General features: G+C 37.5%; 1 protein-coding gene across 2 annotated transcripts; it reads right to left on the bottom strand.

The window, feature by feature from the left end:
- Positions 1-3520: 3520 nt before the first annotated feature.
- Positions 3521-15529, bottom strand: LOC146453672 (neuronal pentraxin-1-like). 2 transcript variants are annotated; one of them, XM_085096338.1, is made up of 5 exons: positions 15477-15529; positions 7702-7849; positions 6053-6146; positions 4658-4877; positions 3521-4092 (listed from the first exon to the last, which is right to left on the bottom strand). In XM_085096338.1, the coding sequence occupies exons 3-5, from the start codon at positions 6135-6137 to the stop codon at positions 3705-3707; spliced, it is 693 nt and encodes a 230-aa protein (XP_084952464.1). In that variant the 5' UTR covers positions 6138-6146; positions 7702-7849; positions 15477-15529; the 3' UTR covers positions 3521-3704. The 2 variants fall into 2 exon arrangements, with proteins under 2 accessions (XP_084952464.1, XP_084952463.1); XM_085096337.1 differs by lacking the exon at positions 15477-15529 and having other exon boundaries at positions 7702-7856.
- Positions 15530-15819: the final 290 nt, after the last annotated feature.

Here is a 15819-nt window from a genome sequence, read left to right as displayed (position 1 = left end):
AACTAACAACCAGATTATATTTTTTCTGCGGCAGTTTGTCTGCGTCTACCGACTTCAAGCTTAAAATCCCTTAGCTGACATGGTACTTAATCTGTTACCAGCTTTTTATCTTTTAGGATGGGATTTTTTAGTACAAATTTTTTACAAGCAGATGCTTTGTACATCGTGCACGTGCAGTGGACAGAATGGTACCACTGGTGTCAAATGGGCACACCATGTCCAGCTTAATAGCCCGGCCTTGCCTGACTTTATCGACGAGACCAAAACAACATAAGAGAACCGCATTTAAAGGCTGTGACAATTACTTCTTTACGATAAGAAAGTTCGCGCTTTATGTAAGCTACGCTCAAATAAATCAATCATGTATTAAAATCATCTTATACATTATTCAGATGTACACTACCCGCGTTCAGCGAAAGCTATTCAACGCGGGTAGAGTAACACGGGCCGGTGGTGTAAGTGTCCCCTGAAGGTTACCCTAACAGTGGCATAAATGCCACCAATGCTTTTAGCACTCAGCTTGTAAGGCCAATGAAGAACATACCTAAAGCAAAAAGCAGATAAGAGCCCGGAAAACGAATCTTACTGCTGGCAGATGCAACCTAGACAAAGTGACTGAATCTTTCATGTAAGGCTGTTTGTGATGAACTGATGCGTCAGTGACATGCTAAAAGACAAACAAATGTCCTTTAGAAGGACAACATTTTCAATGCCCTTTGTAACATCAGCTAGGCTTGAGCTACAGTACAGTTCCATATGGCCGATGAATCCGGATTAATTGCAATTTACAGTCACGGCATATTCCTACCCAAAGCAACGATAATTATTAGGATAACTGTGCTCCTGAACATAAAATAACAAAAAGTTTCTAGAATAATATTAAGCGCCGCAGGGTTCGAACCACGGCCGCACCCATACTCAGGGTCAGAAATTTTCAGAGAAGAAGGTTAGACCCTCAAATGGTTCGGATGGCCACGTCGAAATCTTTATGGCGGCCCCGTCTCTAATTTGGAGATGTAAAATAACCACTGTAATGAGCCCTGGATAAGACCACTCTCAGTACCAGCGATTAGTCTGAAGGGCTTCTGAGGGAATATAATGAGACTACAAAATTGTGTAACTGTCAGAGTTCAGTTTATTTGAGAGAACTTAACGGAGTTCTTCACAGATAAGTAGCTACGGCTATAAATAGTATCCATAATAATAATAATAGTAATAATAATAATAATAATAGTAATAATAATAATAATAATAATAGTAATAATAATAATAATAATGATGATGATGATGATGATGATGATGATGATGACGATAATAAAAAGCATAAGCGTTGCGTTTATAGTTGGGTTTCCAGGAAAAATAAGCTTGTTGGTTTCATTTACGGAAAAAAATTTAAGTTCGTGATAAACATTTTAATTAAATTATCGCACACCAAAAACAGGCTGGTTATTAAAAATGCGAGCTTCTTGTTGCAAGTATATGTTAATTTTTTTCCGACTTACGGCTTTTCGTTCAGTTTGAAAATAAGACACAATTTTTAAATTTCATATTGACCTTCCCCTATCATGAATTAACAAAACTACGTTGCCTTACGGGACAATTTGTACCTGTTGGCTCTGGTACGCCTTAGATAGTCTTCGAAAGCGCCTTGTTAATACCGCGGTCAGCCTTGCGCGATTTCCCTTTGGCGTAGCTCGATAAGGTATCGTTGGGAACCTCTCCACCACCCAATGCCCAAAGAGGATAGATGAACTGAACAGATGGTCATGCCCGAAATGTCACAAGGTGCAGTGAAAATTGAAGCCCGTGCAAAAATTAAGTTGATCTCCGACTCAACATCACTTACGCCGACAGACTGTGTGTGTGCTGAGATGCTTTTTCCACATGAAGGCAACGAGAGGATAAGGGCACTTTTTTCTTTTGCTCGACTTCGTTTATCTTGGGAGCACTGTCCCCCAGCTAACCTCTGAAAAGAGCAATTGATATCCATTTCATGTGTTATCCGGAAGGACAACGTGAGTGTCTAACGTGGCTGCGCGATCATCTGTTTGTTTAAAAATTTTGAATGACGCGATGGTCATTATATCATTAGGATTGGTTCACCTTATCAAATTTGGTTTTCTATAGTGTTGAGCGCTCCCACTTTTTCCTTCCCATTATTTTATTACTACTTTCCTCCTTCTAAATTTTACATTTGTTTCTTTCCTTCATTTCTTCCCTTGTTTGCTTGTTCGTTTTCTTTCTTTCTTTTTTTCTTTCTATCGTTCGGGCTGCTTGTCTGTCGGACGGTGGGTCTTTCTTCCTTAACCTCTCTCCTTCTTTTTGGCGTTTTAGTCCATTTGTTTTAAGAATTTTATATCACAGAGTGTCTCTTTTAACAAACCAAAATTATTTCCTTTTCAACAAAACTTGTGTATTACCTAAAGGAATATTGGTAACCAAGCCTTCCTTGTAAGGAGTGTGATATGTCATTGCGTGACATACAAATGATATGCATGGTTGAAGAAGTCAAAACGACAGTGTCGCTCAGTAATCAAAAATCTCGCTCAATGGTCATTTTTTTTACGATGAAACAAGCTCAGTTGTACGTTAGAGAAAGATAGCAGCTATGGTGTGTTTTAAACTGCCAAGAATAGCGCCGATGTTTGTACAAGAGCCACCCGGGTATCGCTCAGATAGTTGTTGATTTCGTAAACTCGCTGTCAGAGGGAAGATGGTAATTTTGCAGGGAAAGTAGGAGTGAAAAACAATCTACAGCCACTGTTTTAGCAAGGTAAACTTGTAATGTTGACCTTCTAATCAAATAGGTGCTAAGCACTAAGATTTGCTTGGAATATTGGCTTCGATAACAGAGACTAATTCGATTATTTGTGTTTGTTGACAAGTGGAGTTTGTGATTTTCTCGACATAGAGCATGGTTTTTTCGTGCAGAAGTTAAGAGCCCCAGACTAATTTTTATATCCTTGAAAAGAAGACTATTTCCAACAATCACAACCTTAATCTCAAGCGCTTCTGAGTTATACCGCATGGGAAAAATGTTTATTGAAAAACTGCTCCAAAATGAGATTTTTAAACAATTAAATATTGGTGATTTTCAAACTCGTGCCGTGTATTCCCTGTTAAGTAAACAATCCTGGTTTTAGACTTGAATCATTTGCCAATGTCTCTTACACAAATATACCAATTTGAAAAAACTGTGCTTCCTTTTGCTCTTTACACGAGCGAAGTTCTTGTGTTGTTACTCGGCGCACTAATTTCCGCCATTTTATGACGGTCGGCGCCCGTTACAGTTATTGGTAATTTTCTGGAAAACAAAAGCAGAGCTGAACATAAGAAATACACCACGTTTATTAACTCATCATAGAGTATGTCTGAGCAAAATATGAGGGTAGTCAATTTTTGAACCCTGTGCCACCACTCACTCGGTCATGAAAAAAAGGCGCTCTTAAATCGGCAATGAGAGCCCACAAGTGTTCTTATGCCACCCTATGTATGATGATATTGAAGAAACGCGACGCACTTGATGCTTTTAACTTTTATTTGAATTATTACACCTGCGTTCTGGCCACGATTACATTTAGCATAACTTTATCATTTAGGTACCCAGTTTTTTAACCCACTATTTTTAATGTTCCGTTTATTCATAGTTCGTTCTGGCCATAAACTTTGAACGCAGGTTGCTTGTTGCAAATCGCCCACTCCGTTCAAGAAATGCAGGGATTTGGGACGACAACCTCCGTGTCTCCTTGGACATTGTGTTTGAAGTCGGACCACTTAAGCACGTCTCCTTCCCCACGATAGCATGACTGATACATTTCCGAGATTGCTTCAGCTGGGAGAACACAGGACCACAGGTTGAGGTTCGCTATGGACCCCTGCACAGACTGGCTGGCGTCAAAATCGTCCCCACATATGTCTTGCTCTTGCCCAACCATCAGTGTTCCACCCCCTTTGATGGTGTATCCCGTTTGGAAGTCTGTGCCGGTGAACCCCGGCACTGCATCTTTGTATAACTGGAAAGACCCATCGCTGTTTTTCCAAGTAACACAGATCTGATGCCACCCGCCATCATTTGCTGCCACATTTGTCTTCCTGTCGCAGTTAAAACAAAAGCAAACAGAGCAAAACAGGATAGGATAGGATAACTTTATTTATACACGGTATTTTCATCATCTTATTATTATAAACTAACTATCTATCTACCTAACTACAATTATAAAGAATAAAATTAAAAATATAAAGGTGTTTTTCTTGGAAGCCATGTTTAAAACTTTCCTTAAAATTGACTTAAAACTGTGGCAACTGAATTTAGTCCTAGAATCGCTCAAGTCACTTGCAGTAATTCTAAGGGTAATCTGTGCGGGGAAGAGCTAATGTGTCTTCAGTATTCCTTAAATAACATAACAATATAACAATTCACATTATCGCTAGTAGCTAGTTGCTCTGTTTTCTAAAGGAAATCGGTTAACTTCTGTAAATAAGTCTTTTATAACGAACTTAAAAAGCCATGGAACTAAATTACTTCTAGAATGTAAATTGCGCTGGGAAAGAAAACCATGAATATACAAAATGAGTAAGAGGCAAGTTGTAAAAGTGGTGCTTTTTTATGATTTCTGTTCCATATTTCGGTTCTATATAATTATTTGTGCTATCCCACCTTTCGACGTCATTGATGTTTATAGAAAATGACCCATAGTTAAAAATAAGCAGTTCGTTTCCACCGTGTGCACTAGGTGTACAGTAGCTGAACGGCGATCCCTGTTGTTGGTCGGTTGACTTCATCCAAAAACATAAGGTGAATTTAGTCAGGTCGGGTACGCTGGTAGTCGGGGTGGTGTAATCTGTTTTCCCTTTGTTCGGGAATTTCAAGGCGTAATCTTTACAGGAATAAAGTAAGGACAACAACAAAACATCGTTACTTGAACTGCTACTTGAGTGCACTTGATTTTTGACGCTGGAATTTTAATTTCTTTTTTATGGCTGACTAGCGGGTCAATAGGGTCTTTTCGATTTATCAAAATTCAGTCTGATAGCGAGGCTAAGAGATCACAAACAAAGGGAATGATTTAACATGTTTATTCATTTTTCTTGTTTGTGTCCTCTGGACCTCGATATCAAATCGAATTTTAATATTTCGAAAGGAGCCTATTGGTTCCGTAAAGCTGAATTGACCAATGAACTTTGGGATTTCTGGCTCAACTGGAAATGAAAGGCAGAGAGATGCCATCAAATACCACGTGACGAGTATTCTCGACTAATTTGATTAAATTTCTCCTTTCCTTTCTGTATGGTGGTTGTTTAAAAGATTTGTTAGCTATTCCGGCGCGACTGCTTTGATATCATACTATTTGTACCTTGTTTGATGCAATTTTTCGTTAGCATATGTACTGGGGGACAACAAGCGAAAACCAGGGTTCTCATTTCTATGCCAAACAATTAAATCAACATTTTTAGCCCTCACAATACACAGTACCTTACATGCACATGTATGTACTGACTGTCACAGCTCAAAAAGGAAGTATCACGCAAATTTGCTACCATTTCAAAACCCAAAAATGTTTGTCTGTCAGCAGAAACAAAGAATAATTGTCAGGTTTGTTATAAATTATCACCTCAGTGCAATAAAACTGTCGATTGGTGTCTTTGGCCAGAGAAACTTGAAAATGATGGGCTAACGTTTTTCAAGTTCTCGCGTTTTTGTTTCCAAAATGCGCAAGAACAGATCACGAGTTGTTCCTTTCAAGAACTGAGTTGATTTCTTTCCTCTTGTCATTCTAGAATTATGCGGCAGCTGGTTGAAGGTCATCATTTTAGCAAAAGATACCAAAAACCTCATGATACTTCCCCTTTAACTAGAGCAGACATATTAAAAGAATGATTACAATAGCCAATAACCACAGTCATTCTGAGAACCAATACACTGACTCTTCTTGCTATGAAAATTAACTTATATATTGCTTTCAGAAGCCGACGTTTCTTTCAAACATACAGACTGGGTATTTTTATTATGTCTTCATTCCTGACACACACAAAAACAACTAAAATGACTAACCTCCTTCCCGGTAAGCACTACAGTCCGCCTTGACACCCACGGTGCAGAGGAGGCCAAACAAAACAAAAGCAATGAACAGGTACATGCTTCACTCCTGTAGATAGAACAGTATTGAGGAGTAAGGTTGTGCACAAGTTGTTCTTGCTAGCTTCATTTATCAAATAGTTGCTCAAAATTTCTCAAAAAGTTGCCTACAAGTTGCTCGAAAAATCCAGAAAGGTGCTTTTTAAGAAAGAAGTAGCTGGTTCCCGCTGTTTGTTTTTGAGTGAGAAGAGGCCCTCTGGTGTCATGAAAGTTAATCTGTTGAAGCTTTTAAGGAGTTTTTTTTTCGTAAACCTGAAAGAGTGCATACATGAACTTTATTTCAACACGTATCGATTCATAAAATGTTCTCTTCTCTCGAGCAGTGCATTTAAATTAAAATTACACTAAAAAGAAAAACCTAATACTAAAATAAGCTTCCTAATGGGCGATAACAATAACATTTAATGAGAGCTGCACAAATTTAATAACAAGGGTTACTCTGAGAACAAAGGCAACGCCAGCAATGAAGCTTTGAAAGAACATAGAGAACACTAATTTTTGGTCAGTTAGAGTGACTAACTGAATGAATCACAACATCGATACTATTAGCCGTTTTAAAAATGCATAGGCCCCAAACGCTCTGTACACAGAGCCTTTTTCTAATTGAATAACTCTGTTTATATTTGGATCTTTCTGTCAGAGTTTAAAATAAAGTTTAAACGCAATGATGCTATTCTTCGTTGGCAATTATCTTAGTTAAAGACATTTCACTTAATTTTTTTTCCTGAAATTCACAATGCTTTATTACGTTCTTTAGCTAAGCTAGATGTAGGCTGGACATGCGTTGATGTATTCAATGTATCTTACCATGAGTGACCAAGAGTTGGAAATTGACCCAATGTGCTAAGAAAAGAACAATCCAGTCTCTGTCGCATTTCCAATTTTAAACTTCATTAAGCGAATCAAAGTAGTTTGGCAAAAGGAAGAGCATTTTACATCCGTTTTCCTGAGTACTTTAACAGTAGAAATCAGTAGTAAAAAGGACGTTGGAAATCTCTCGAAGCTAAACAATTAATTACAATTTTAGAGTTGCTTTTTGGGCGAGCGAATCGTTGACTCCTTTTTTCCTGGAGCAAAATAGATACAACTTAGTTGTTGAAATTGTTATTGTTCGCCCCAAAATATTGTTGAAGGTGAGAGCATAAGAGGTGTACTGGGACAAAGACTAAGAGTTCGTCTCGCGGAAACGTTTACTGAGAGAGGCCACGTTAACGTCCACGCCCTTGGTTTCTCCGAGAATCGCATTGAATGCTGTTATACTTTCTTCCCACGACCAGAAAGAATGAAGAAACTTTTACAATGACTAATTGGCCATCTACACCCAAAAGCATTTATGAACAATTTCAGTGCAATACTTCTCGGCTGCCATTGATGACAATTAAAAAGGGTCCTTGGGATTTTTAAATTATTACTACAAAATAAACCACATAAATCTTCTAAATCTTCCAAGAAAGATGATCCTGCATGATATTGAGGAGATAAACGCTCTTCCCTATCTCGCACGCCTGAGCGAGAATACAAGAGATCACTGCCAAATCATCCGCCAGTCACTAAAAAGCGCTTACCTTTCTGGACGGTAGATAATGTTCTTTCTGTTTTACTTCAGATCGGGCTGCAACGTAGTTCTTCTGCTCCAACTCTCCTTACAACTCACTCCTCTTTCATCCACTTCCTTTTATGTGCTTCTTGCACGCACAATTAGGGCGCATCACACTGTTATCTTTTAATGGATCAGTGGAAAAGACTAACCTTGGTCGACTTTGGCCGACTGATCATGAAAACAAGTCTTATGATGTAAAATTAATAGATTGTACCGTATTCATCTGATAAAGAAAAACACCCTAACATGAGGCAACTTAAATGGTGACATAAACATGTAAGGGAACTTTAATGGAAACAAGAAGAAATTACCAATGTTTCACCTTGGCTCAGAAATTCGAAATAACAGTACTGGACAGAGTCTTTTTAAGAGAAAGTTATTGTGCGATCTGTTTGAGATGGACTATTTTTCTATCTATCTATTCTATCTATGTAAGCAATCAAATGAAATAAATTAAGCACACGAGAGCGGCATGATAGGCAACGTTTTCGAAGCAACACGTTTATTCTCTGTTTACAACTAACTTTATTCTCAAACTATTTTCTCATAGTGCCATGTACAAAGAAAAAAATCCTGTAGTCTGTGCTTACTAAGCATATGCACTGAACTGGTTAAATATAAAATAGTTAAAGAAAAATTAAAGACAAAATATATTCTAACACGTGCAGGACTATCTTAGTCATTGTTTTTACAGTATTTGCAGCTGCTGCTCAAGTTGGGACATAAATCATATGCATTATGTCTTTAATTTTCCCAACAAAAGTGCGCCAGCTTAATGCTTCATTTCTCCCACTAAAATGCTCAGTCTCCTTCCCTCTCTCCCCACAAAAAAACTCATTGCAGCTTCTTTTCATTGTAACAACAGCGTATAAGTGGAGAAACAACATCGTGTACCATAGAGCAACACGTCTTAAATATCAATTACCAATTATAGCCAGCTGGTTTGTGTCTTGCCAGTTGGAATTTTTAACCTGTTGTATGTTTAATTTGATTATTTGTTTCCCGTTATTTCTAAGCGTAGCGCCTGTAAACTAGTCGAGCATTTCCACTACATACAAACCATTTGATTTTTTTTTAATTTTGTAAAAAGTAAGAAATATCACTTCCCTTAAACCAGTAAAATGTTTTATTTCTATTCTATCTATGTAATTAATCTAATGAAATAAATTAAGCGCACGAGAACGGCCTGATAGACAAAATATATTCAAACACGTGCAGGACTATCTTACTCATTGTTTTTAAAGTATTTGCAGCTGCTGCTCAAGTTGGAACATAAATCATATGCATTATGTGTTTACTTTGCCCAACAAAAGTGCGCCAGCTTAATGCTTCATTTCTCCCACTAAAATGCTCAGTCTCTTTCCCTCTCTCCCCACAAAAAAACTCATTGCAGCTTCTTTTCATTGTAACAACAGCGTATAAGTGGAGAAACAACATCGTGTACCATAGAGCAACACGTCTTAAATATCAATTACCAATTATAGCCAGCTTGTTTGCCTCTTGCGAATTGGAATTTTTAACCTGTTATATGTTTAATTTGATTATTTGTTTCCCGTTATTTCTGAGTGGAGTGCCTCTAAACTAGTCGAGCATTTCCACTACAAACAAAGCACTTATTTATTTTTTCATTTTGAAAAATGTAGGGAGTATCACTCCCCTTAAACCAGTAAAATGTTTTACTTCCATTCTATCTATGTAATCAAATAAATGAAATAAATTAAGCGCACGAGAACGGCATGATAGGCAAGGTTTCGAAGCAACACGTTTATTTTCTGTTTACAAGTAACTTTTCTCTCGAACTATTTTCTCATACCACCATGCACAAAAAATAAAATCTTTTAGTCTGTGTTTACTAAACATATGCATTGAATTGGTTTAATATAAAATATTCAAAGAAACATTTAAGACGAAGTACTGTATATTCAAACACGTGCAGGACTATCTTAGTCATTATTTTTAAAATATTTGCACGCACAATTAGGGCGCATCACACTGTTATCTTTTAATGGATCAGTGGAAAAGACTAACCTTGGTCGACTTTGGCCGACTGATCATGAAAACAAGTCTTATGATGTAAAATTAATAGATTGTACCGTATTCATCTGATAAAGAAAAACACCCTAACATGAGGCAACTTAAATGGTGACATAAACATGTAAGGGAACTTTAATGGAAACAAGAAGAAATTACCAATGTTTCACCTTGGCTCAGAAATTCGAAATAACAGTACTGGACAGAGTCTTTTTAAGAGAAAGTTATTGTGCGATCTGTTTGAGATGGACTATTTTTCTATCTATCTATTCTATCTATGTAAGCAATCAAATGAAATAAATTAAGCACACGAGAGCGGCATGATAGGCAACGTTTTCGAAGCAACACGTTTATTCTCTGTTTACAACTAACTTTATTCTCAAACTATTTTCTCATAGTGCCATGTACAAAGAAAAAAATCCTGTAGTCTGTGCTTACTAAGCATATGCACTGAACTGGTTAAATATAAAATATTTAAAGAAAAAGTAAAGACAAAATATATTCTAACACGTGCAGGACTATCTAAGTCATTGTTTTTACAGTATTTGCAGCTGCTGCTCAAGTTGGAACATAAATCCTATACATTATGTGTTTACTTTGCCCAACAAAAGTGCGCCAGCTTAATGCTTCATTTCTCCCACTAAAATGCTCAGTCTCTTTCCCTCTCTCCCCACAGAAAAACTCATTGCAGCTTCTTTTCATTGTAACAACAGCGTATAAGTGGAGAAACAACATCGTGTACCATAGAGCAACACGTCTTAAATATCAATTACTAATTATAGCCAGCTGGTTTGAGTCTTGCCAGTTGGAATTTTTAACCTGTTGTATGTTTAATTTGATTATTTGTTTCCCGTTTTTTCTAAGCGTGGCGCCTGTAAACTAGTCGAGCATTTCCACTACATACAAAGCATTTGATTTTTTTTTTAATTTTGTAAAAAGTAAGAAATAATTATCACTTCCCTTAAACCAGTAAAATGTTTTATTTCTATTCTATCTATGTAATTAATCAAATGAAATAAATTAAGCGCACGAGAACGGCCTGATAGGTAAAATATATTCAAACACGTGCAGAACTATCTTACTCATTGTTCTTAAAGTATTATCAGCTGCTGCTCAAGTTGGGACATAAATCATATGCATCATGTCTTTACTTTCCCCAACAAAAGTGCGCCAGCTTAATGCTTCATTTCTCCCACTAAAATGCTCAGTCTCTTCCCCTCTCTCCCCACAAAAAAAACTCATTGCAGCTTCTTTTCATTGTAACAACAGCGTAGGTATAAGTGAAGAAACAACATCGTCTGTCATAAAGCAACACGTCCTAAATATCAATTACCAATTATAGCCAGCTGGTTTGCCTCTTGCGAATTGGAATTTTTAACCTGTTATATGTTTAATTTGATTATTTGTTTCCCGTTATTTCTGAGTGGAGTGCCTCTAAACTAGTCGAGCATTTCCACTACAAACAAAGCACTTATTTATTTTTTCATTTTGAAAAATGTAGGGAGTACCACTTCTTTTAAACCACTAAAATGTTTTACTTCCATTCTATCTATGTAATCAAATAAATGAAATAAATTAAGCGCACGAGAACGGCATGATAGGCAAGGTTTCGAAGCAACACGTTTATTTTCTGTTTACAACTAAGTTTTCTCTCGAACTATTTTCTTATACCACCATGCACAAAAAATAAAATCCTTTAGTCTGTGTTTACTAAACATATGCATTGAATTGGTTTAATATAAAATATTCAAAGAAACATTTAAGACGAAGTATATTCAAACACGTGCAGGACTATCTTAGTCATTGTTTTTACAATCATTTGCAGCTGCTGCTCAAATTGGGCCTCAGATAAATGCTATATATTATGCGTTTACGTTCCCCAAGAAAAGTGCGCCAGCTTAAAGGGAAAGTATCACGAAAATTTGGTGTCATTTCAAAACCCAAAAATGTCGGTCTGACAACAAAAACAAAAACAAATAGTTGTCTAGTTTTGTTGTAAATTATCACCCCACTGCAATAACACTGTCGAGTAGTGCCTCTGGCCAGAGACAGAGTATTTCGGAATGGATTGAAACTTGAAAAATGTTAGGCTCGTGTTTTTTCAAGTTTTCGTATTTTTGTTTCCAAAATGCCCTGGAACAGAGTACGAGTTGTTCCTTTTAAACTGGTTAAATATAAAATATTCAAAGAAAATTAAAGCCAAAATATATTCAAACACATGTAGGACTCTCTTAGTCATTGTTTTTACATTGTTTGCAGTTGCCGCTTAAGTTGAGCCGCACATAAATGATATACATTATGCGTTTACTTTCCCCCACAAAAATGCGCAAGCTTAATGCTACACTGCTCAGTCTCCCCCCTAAAAGTTCAGATAATGCTGTTTGTATATCTTTTTATTTTCAAAACTCCGATTATTTAAACGAAATTTAAGTTGGCCCTTGTTTACGGCTAATTCGCGGTTTAGACGTTGTCTCGATAGACCACGGTTAAACGATGTTTAAAATACATTTTTAAAACGCGACTGAACTGTGTTTTTTTTCCAGTCAATGGCTAAACAACGTCCTCACAAAGGAATACATTGTCCGGCTGTTGAATTATTTGTATGCACATTTTGATATTCTCTGTTTGACTGAATATGGCTCCTAAATCCGGTCGAACAACCAATTTTAGGCTTTCCCTCGGTTTAAGAACCTATAAAACTCACAGCTTTTGTAAAACAAAGGAAACAAAAACGTCGAAACAATACTGACAGGGAAGGAAAACAATAACCTACGACACAAGGAAAAACCCGTCAGGCTCTTACACCAAGGTAAACCTCAACTCTAGCGAAGAAGAAAAACTTTTATTGGCGGAATATAATTGGGAAGAGCATTTCCAGATGTGAAAAATAAAAGCACCAAAGAAAATCAATGACGAAGAGAGCAAAGCTTTGGAAAGAAATTCTGAACAAATTCAACTCCCAAAATCCAAACGGGACATGATAAAGATGCAAGGATGCTGGAGTGGGAGGTAGCTGAAACTCCAGTGTCAGTACTTTCTTAACTGTTTGTAGCGCAGTAGTCCGTCCATTTCAAAATGGCCGATCATGAAATTGCTGTTAAGCAGTGGTTAAACCTACCCGTGAGCAGGTCTAATTTCCTGTTGTTCCTTTGTCGATGTTTAGACGCGGTCTAAACACAGTTATGGAGAAACAACGTTTAAATAATCGATATTCATGGTTGAAACATGGGTTAGACGACGACTTTCATAAACGCTGTCTAAACTTCGCTTAAATAATCGGCCTAATTGCAGCGTGTTTTCCTGTAACAGCAACGTATAAGTGGAGTAACAACGTCTACAATACAGCAACAAGTCCTAAATATCAGTTACCAATTATCCCGTTCATATTTTGATTCTTACGAGGCAAAGTTAGAGACTACTGATAACTTGAAAATTGAGAGGCTTATTTGATCAAGAAAAATATTTCGTGCACTGATATCAAAATTTGGGCTATTTTTCTGTTTAAATTTGGCGTTGAAAGTGTGCTCACATCTCAAACATTTTTACTTCCATAAAACGTTAACTTAAAACTAAAACATTTTTTATTTAGGTTGCAGAAAATGAAAGAAAGCGTTCAAATGTTGCTGCCAAAAACGAACGCGCCAATAAACAGGTATGGTCTATCACCGCTTTACAGTTAGCCGTTCACTTATAATTGCAGTGTTCCACGATCCCGTCCCATTGTCGTTTTCAGGCGACACTTATCTTCCTGACAAACTCAACGCGATTAATAATATATATAGTTTAACTATCCTTGTCTTCAACTCTAACACTTCGTAACTCCTTAACGAATCCCCCCGGCTGTTAGCCTTGCTACTTACTCCTGTGATTAACCAAATAAATTTTATTTATATTCATCAAAAACGTCAAAGATATTAAATGCAAACACTTTTTAAACTCGATCGAACAGGACCCGATCAAACAAAGCCGAGAAAAGCGGAGAGACTTCGTGTCATACAGTTCAAGTTCAAACTGAAGTATTCGTTTCTTTCAGTACTCGATGAACATCGACGCATGTATGCGGGATAATTTACGATGGGCAATGCGGGGGCAAACAATGTCGAATGGTGTGTGCGCAGAAATCCGAACCGGTTCAGCTCTGTTAAAGTTGTACTTTCCGTTGTCATACATCTGAAGCAATAGTCTTAAGTTCTGGTTAAATGAATGTGGAAGGGCCTCCATAACTCGTACTCCATGTTCGCCGCTAAATCTTTCCGTCATTCGGGACCAACTCAGCTTCTCTTGTGTAAATAGCGAGCTTACTATGAACTGGAGGATTCAAGTAGAGCCCTGTACTGCATTTAACCGGGGTCGCTTGTTTCAAATTAAAATATCAAACGTCATTTCTTTATTGTGAATTATGACTTTCGTGGCGCCTTTCGCTTTCTCTTCATTTTGAATTTGACCTCCTGTTCTGTTTGTTTTGCGACTAGGCTCAATATGCCACGCGAAATACGGCATTTTGTTAAGAGCAAGTCACAAAGCTGTTCCCGGCAACTAATGAGATCTATTGTACTAGAGAGGATAACATTGTTCTTTTCTTTTCAAATAATGGCATATTCAAAACACAGTCGGAAGACTGGCGAAGAGAAAAAGGATGAATTAACCGTGACTGATCTCCCAAAACACAAACGAAGTGGAGTCGCAAGGCGATGGCAACTGAACACAGCCGTACCCTAAACAGACTTCAGCCGAACGTGTTTTATTTGTTGCACAGCTCTACAACCGGCTAAAAGGCCGAACAAAGAGACATAGAGCCATAACATCTTACAACGAGAACTAATATATGCGGGACCAGCAGTACAAAAATTGCAAGATAAAGCCTACTAGTACATGGTACAAACAATGATTGAGATCCTATCACTAAACAGCTTGATCAGAACAAGAAATGCTGTAAGAAATATCACGCATTCGATATCTTAAACGGCCTAAGTGGAATGCGAACCATTGACGCAAAACATACAGAACAAGAGGTAACAATGATTCATTGGTGCTCCTCCCACATATCCCTAAGTCGTAACAACCGAGGGAGCAGGAAGGAAGTAGGCTAAGTGTAATATTTGGTTCAAAGATAGCACGGTCTAGGAGCGAGTGTACTATGTAATGTTTAGATACCTATAAACAAAAAAAGGCTAGCAATTTACGCTTGAGAGAGATTGAATTGCTGAGGAAATATCTACGAAGAAATGCTAAAAAGAGGAGCATCTGAAGTTAATTATTCACCGAAGGGAAGGTGAATAGTGATGAATGCGAGGTAAATGCCCACCACTTTCACCAACACCGAGGTGAATAATTGTTTTAGTATATACCACACAAGCTGAATTACTTGTGGACCAAAAAAATACTTTCTTTTAGCTTTCTGACAATAATTATACCGACATACGGTCGGAAATTAAGCTGGTGAAAATCTCGCCGTGCGATGCTCATTCGTGGTAAGAGATTTCTTATGATATAAAATTCCCGTCTCGATTTCCTGCGGATAACTAGAAGCTCTGGAGGAACTTGTTTAACTGCCTGGGTGTCATTTCTTCAATGGGTGTTTTCTCTCGTCTTCAAGCAATGCTGCAAATCATTAGATGTTTCATCTTTTATATTTATAATGCTAGATAATTTACGGTAACTTTGACTTTTCGCCTTAGAATATGAGGTTGGAAAGATGAAATATCTTACCATTTAATGCCGTCAACCAAATTTTGTTGCCATTTTTCTACTCTTTGTACCAGCTGCCTCGTTTATCGAAATAATTTCCTTTTTGGTGACCGTGGCGAAACGGAAGCCATCTTGTCTCTCTTCGGCTGCTCGGTAGCGAAACGGGAGCCATTTTGTTTTTCTTCGGCTGCTCGGAGGTGAATAGTACTTGGCTAATAACGTCCGAGCTAGCCAATCAGCACACTCGAGAAACACTATTCACCTGTATTGTATATACTAAATTTCAATATTGTCTGGGGGAGCGTGCCTCAAGATCCCCTAGGGAGTCGCAACTTGGGTTCTCGACGCAAAACTTGCCTCGCTA

This window comes from Pavona decussata, unplaced genomic scaffold, assembly GCF_977016875.1.
Source record: "Pavona decussata unplaced genomic scaffold, jaPavDecu1.1 SCAFFOLD_324, whole genome shotgun sequence".
NCBI classification, from domain to species: Eukaryota; Metazoa; Cnidaria; class Anthozoa; order Scleractinia; family Agariciidae; genus Pavona; species Pavona decussata.
Note: the sequence above shows the minus strand (reverse complement) of the source record. Positions and strands in the feature narration are given on the sequence as shown.

Bases quoted from the DNA above. Each gene is read 5' to 3' on its own strand.
- LOC146453672 (XM_085096338.1), bottom strand. From the start codon at position 6,137: ATGTACCTGTTCATTGCTTTTGTTTTGTTTGGCCTCCTCTGCACCGTG. The intron at 4,878-6,052 runs GTTAGTCATTTT...ATTCCTGTAAAG, and splicing joins TAGTGCTTACCGGGAAGGAG to ATTACGCCTTGAAATTCCCG. The intron at 4,093-4,657 runs GTGGGATAGCAC...TAACTGCGACAG, and splicing joins AACATCAATGACGTCGAAAG to GAAGACAAATGTGGCAGCAA.